Source organism: Helobdella robusta (genome assembly GCF_000326865.2).
Source record: "Helobdella robusta unplaced genomic scaffold HELROscaffold_35, whole genome shotgun sequence".
In the NCBI taxonomy this organism is placed as follows: domain Eukaryota; kingdom Metazoa; phylum Annelida; class Clitellata; order Rhynchobdellida; family Glossiphoniidae; genus Helobdella; species Helobdella robusta.
In genome coordinates, this window is record NW_008704704.1 from 1163428 (window position 1) to 1168231 (window position 4804).

A 4804-nucleotide genomic window follows, 5' to 3' on the forward strand; every position below is an offset into this window, starting at 1 on the left:
TAAAAGCAAATAACTACAATTGGGGTATTACTCTTTACGAACATGATCTTTCTAAAAACCTCGTACCAAATTATATATATATATATATATATATATATATATATATATATATATATATATATATCCTATAACATTAAATATATAATTTAATAAATAAGATAGCTAAAATAATATTTAGTGATAAAATATTGAAAATATTGAAAGATATATAGTATCGTTGGTGATAATGATAATAGACGGTCATAAAATATATCATATATTATGTCCCGTATAATGGTGCCATTTTTTTAAAATATTATTTTAGCTATCTTATATATATATATATATATATATATATATATATGTATTGTGAAAATAAATTGTAAAAATGTAAAGTTAATTTTATCAATATGTTAAATATATAGTATATAATAATTAATAATAATATTTTCAAAAATGTTTCGAGCTTAAAATTAAGTTATATTGTATGACGTCATTTGTTTATAAACGGTAATTTTCGTTATTATTTAAAAATATTTTGCACTGACGATGATATATTTTATATCGAAAAAGCTTTTTGCAATTATTTATATTAATAAACATGAACAATAATAATTTTAGGTTTTTACTTAATAAATTAAATAATTATAATAAAATTTTAATTAGAAAACTTGAAAAATTAATGTCTAAACATAATAATTGATTTTTTTGAAAACTATATATATATATATATATTATTTTTATTATTATTAAATGCATTTGCATAGCGCCTATTAAATGAAATCTTACAGGCACTCTCAATATCCAGTAACAATAAAATAAAGAAATGATTGTCAAAAGTCAACAGTTTACCCACAATGTACATTAAACGAATATACAAATATACAATGAATTTGTATATTTGTATAATATATATATATATATATATATATATATATATATATTGGTACGGTCAACATATAACATAACATCATCATAAATATTAAATAAATAAATGGCTTGTTTGTGTTCATCGTCCTTCATTTTGTGCTCGTTTTTCTGGCCGGTGTTATTTCAATTATTAAATTAGAAATTTATTAAACTCTTTTCTTATAATTTTTTTGAATATAAATTATTATATTATAAATAAGTTGCTCTCTAATATTGCTATCACCTAATTTTAAACATGAGATTAAGACGACCGATTTAGGTTGCCTTTTCGCAGGTGCGGTGCGAATGCGGATAATGAGCAGTGCGGATGCGGGCTGTTGCGGACGTTAATTCTGCGGATGCGGCGGTTGCGGTTTAAAAAAATCCTCTCTGCTTAGAGTTCTATTTTAATGCTTCAATGATGATGATGACAATCATTATGACAGTTAAATCAGTTAGTAGTATTATGAGTATTCATTTTTTGAATTGTTATTGGTCGCTCCGTTTTGTAATTTAATTACTATGAAGCAATTTTTTTACTCTTGTTAAAGTTTTAACAGTATATATTATAATTTGAGTATCAATTTTTTATAGGCGTTCCGAACACGGTTATGAATAGACATTAGTGAGTCGACTTGGCTTAAATCCACAGTACGTGAGTATATAAAAGGTAGGAGTTTCCGACCAATCGTACGGCAGAAGTAGATCGGAAATTCTCACCGAATAAACATAACATACCACTTATAAAACTGCGCTATACGTTATTACTATTATTACCATCATCATGAAAACGTAAACGAATTAGTTTAAATTTGTTCACTATGTACTATTAATAACTATTATAATGCATTAAAAACAAATATAAAATAACAAAAATTGGTTCAGCCGTTTTTTAGTTTTACGTAGTTGTACATCTCAGTTGAACTTTCTTATACCATTTTGGTTAATCAACTTTTTTATAATATAATTCAACAACTCGTAATTGGTTCAATTCATATTTATTCAGTAAATGTGTCATAATAAGGCTTAGAGCGTTGTTTCGGCGTGGGCGCCATCTTCAGAACCTTTTGAGTTTAAGTAATACCTGATTAAAATTATCAATAACTTTACGTAATATATTATACTATAGTTTTATTTATTTATTACAATTTATTATTTATTTTACTAAATATTCCAATAAGTATTCGTTATTTATAAATCTCTATCTATGAATAATTTTAATTATGTATATAAGTTTGCTTTCGAATAACCTGATTTATTAATCTAAGTAGAAAAATTAAATTCCAGGATCGTTTACAAAGCCAACAATAATAACATATAACCACGTGCTATTTGCATTTATATATAAGATAATACCAAAGTAATGAAACATAATTTACAAGCACAGAATAGAAATACATAGATAATAATATAAAATATAGAATCCCTGAAAAAAAGTCTTCAGGAAAAAAAGTCTTCAGAAAAAATATCTTCGGAAAAAAGTCTTCAAGAAAAAATGTCTTCAAGAAAAAACGTCTTCAAGAAAAAATGTCTTCAAGAAAAAAAGTCTTCAAGAAAAAAAGTCTTCAAAAAAAAAGTCTTAAAAAAAATTTATTCAACGAAATTACCTTCAAAAACATTTTAAAAATTATGTTTAGAGGTCAATGACAAATAAAAAATATCTCTATAAATGTCTATCGCATAAAATACACTTAAATCATTGGTAAATTTTTCCTATTTAACACAATACAGTGTCCTATCGCTCTTAAAGCCTCCAATGTAGATCTTCGGCCATCTCTAACGTCTTTGCACAATCGTTCCATTCTTTCTTGGAAATATTTTGACTGTCGTTTTTTCGGCTTATTTATTTGAATTCCTCGGTCAATTTGACCAATAGATGTTTGATCTTTTTTGATGGCACTGATTAAAGTCCATAACGATCGATTAAAATGGCCAATTAAATTGTGGAAACTTATTCCAACCTTCACAAACGTTATTAGTTCTTTCATGACCATTTAATGTTATCGTAAAAACGTTCCATGTTTCGGGCGGAAATAGAGCAGGCATTCGGATCAACCTAATTTGGTTGATATTATTATTGTTGTTGTTGTTCCTGAAGGGCCCTCTACCATATGTTTTATCGAAATAAATGAAAACTTTCTAGGTGTTGGAGGGCATCATACAAACGGTTTATTGGCAAGAAAGCAATGCCATCTAGCATGCCAACAAAATGTCTAACATCATCCCTCTCTTTGTAAATGGTTGTTAGACCTAGCTCTGCTATCTGAATTTGAGATAACAAATAAATAAAAAAATAAAAAATCCATAGCAAAATTTCATTCAAACAGGCAAAATGACAATTGATTAAAAATAGTTAACAAAGCATGCAACTATACCTTTCTCCATGTTGACTGTGTCAAATGGAAAAAACATCCTACAACTTCTACGTTTGCACCGAAGATATCATGTAAGGCACGTCTGGGGGCAATTTTGAAGTCTAACATAACAGTGGTTGGAGCCAAAATTATGTTGTGTTCTTGCGCCTTATCTTTAATTGCCCTAAAAACTTCTTCATATGACGCCTGATTTCTTGATGTCATTAGGGCATAGGCGCATGTTACATAATGGTTAAGATAGACAACTCTAACAAAGTACAGTTGGTGAAAAATATTTGGAGACAAGCTAAAATTACCATCCATAAACCATCTGCAAATATATAATAGTTAATATATATCAAAAATAAGCGAAGTGGTTTAATTACAGATGGAACTTCAATTTCGAAGTAACTAATTAATTTAATAAGCCGCATTCTTCCTAAATAAATAAAATGTAACTACCTAGTACTTCTTCCCATTTGTTGTAATTGCACGAATGTTGAAAAAACAATTATCCGGTTGAATGGATTGGCTCCACTGTCGTAGATGATGACATTTTCGTTGCCTTCTCTCATCTGCCAAGCTTTTTGTATTTCGAATTCTGTATTGGATGGTTCAATTGGAATATTTTTGCGGCGTTGGTTTCTAATTGTTTTTGTCACGTGATCTTTATGGCCTACATTTGCTCTGTCTTCTTCATCTAACCCCGATAAAGCATCTGCATATATTTGGCTCGGTTTGGCCGTAGAAGATAGTATAGCAGTCTTTTTCATTTCATTCAAAACCTTCGCTTTTGCAATTTCTTCGGGTTCTGAAACATGGTTGTGTTCTTTCTGACACTTTATTTCAGTAATCTAATTATATAATTTAGTAAAGACAATATATATATATTGAAATGAATTTATATTTATATATCAGATTAACAAATAAAAAGATATATTGATTATTTACCTCAATGTTTGTTGAAATTGCTCCTAAACAGTTGAAAAATGTTTTTCTAGAGCATTGCCAACGAATCGTTGCTCCTCTACTCAATTTTTTCGTATACATATACCCTTCCAAACACAACTTCTCCTCTATTATTTTCAATAATTTCCATAGTAACAGAATAAAATAACGATTAAAATTTTTACAACTTTAAAGTCCATGCCAATAAACTTTTTATATGATATTAATACACAAAGAAACCTTGAAATAAAATTCTATTTTTTTTTTAAATTTAAATTACACTATTGATTAAATGCATGCGAATTGCTTTCTCATCATCAATCATCATTGATTGTTCTAAATTTACATGCCAATTTGCGCTAGAAAGCTTGAGAACCAATTTACTTAATTATATGTTTATGGTCTTTTGCATAATGTTTAATTCTTTATCATCAACAATTTGTGTTTTTTGGCTGTCTGTATTTAAAAGTGTATCTGATGATCATTACAATAATTATAAATTAATAAGTAATTGCATTCTATCTCGTCTCGTATTGTCTGTTAATATTAATAATAATAATATAAATCATAATTTGAAAACAAAAATTGTCCGGGGAGTAATTGTCCTGGGGGTA

General features: G+C 27.6%; 1 protein-coding gene across 1 annotated transcript; it reads right to left on the reverse strand.

The window, feature by feature from the left end:
- Positions 1 to 2579: 2579 nt before the first annotated feature.
- HELRODRAFT_175853 (hypothetical protein) lies at positions 2580 to 4015 on the reverse strand (the record flags this gene model as incomplete). Its single annotated transcript, XM_009023232.1, has 4 exons — positions 2580 to 2711; positions 2860 to 3027; positions 3264 to 3573; positions 3705 to 4015. 4 exons carry the CDS (start codon positions 4013 to 4015, stop codon positions 2580 to 2582), a joined length of 921 nt encoding a protein of 306 aa, XP_009021480.1.
- Between the last annotated feature and the right edge of the window lie 789 nt (positions 4016 to 4804).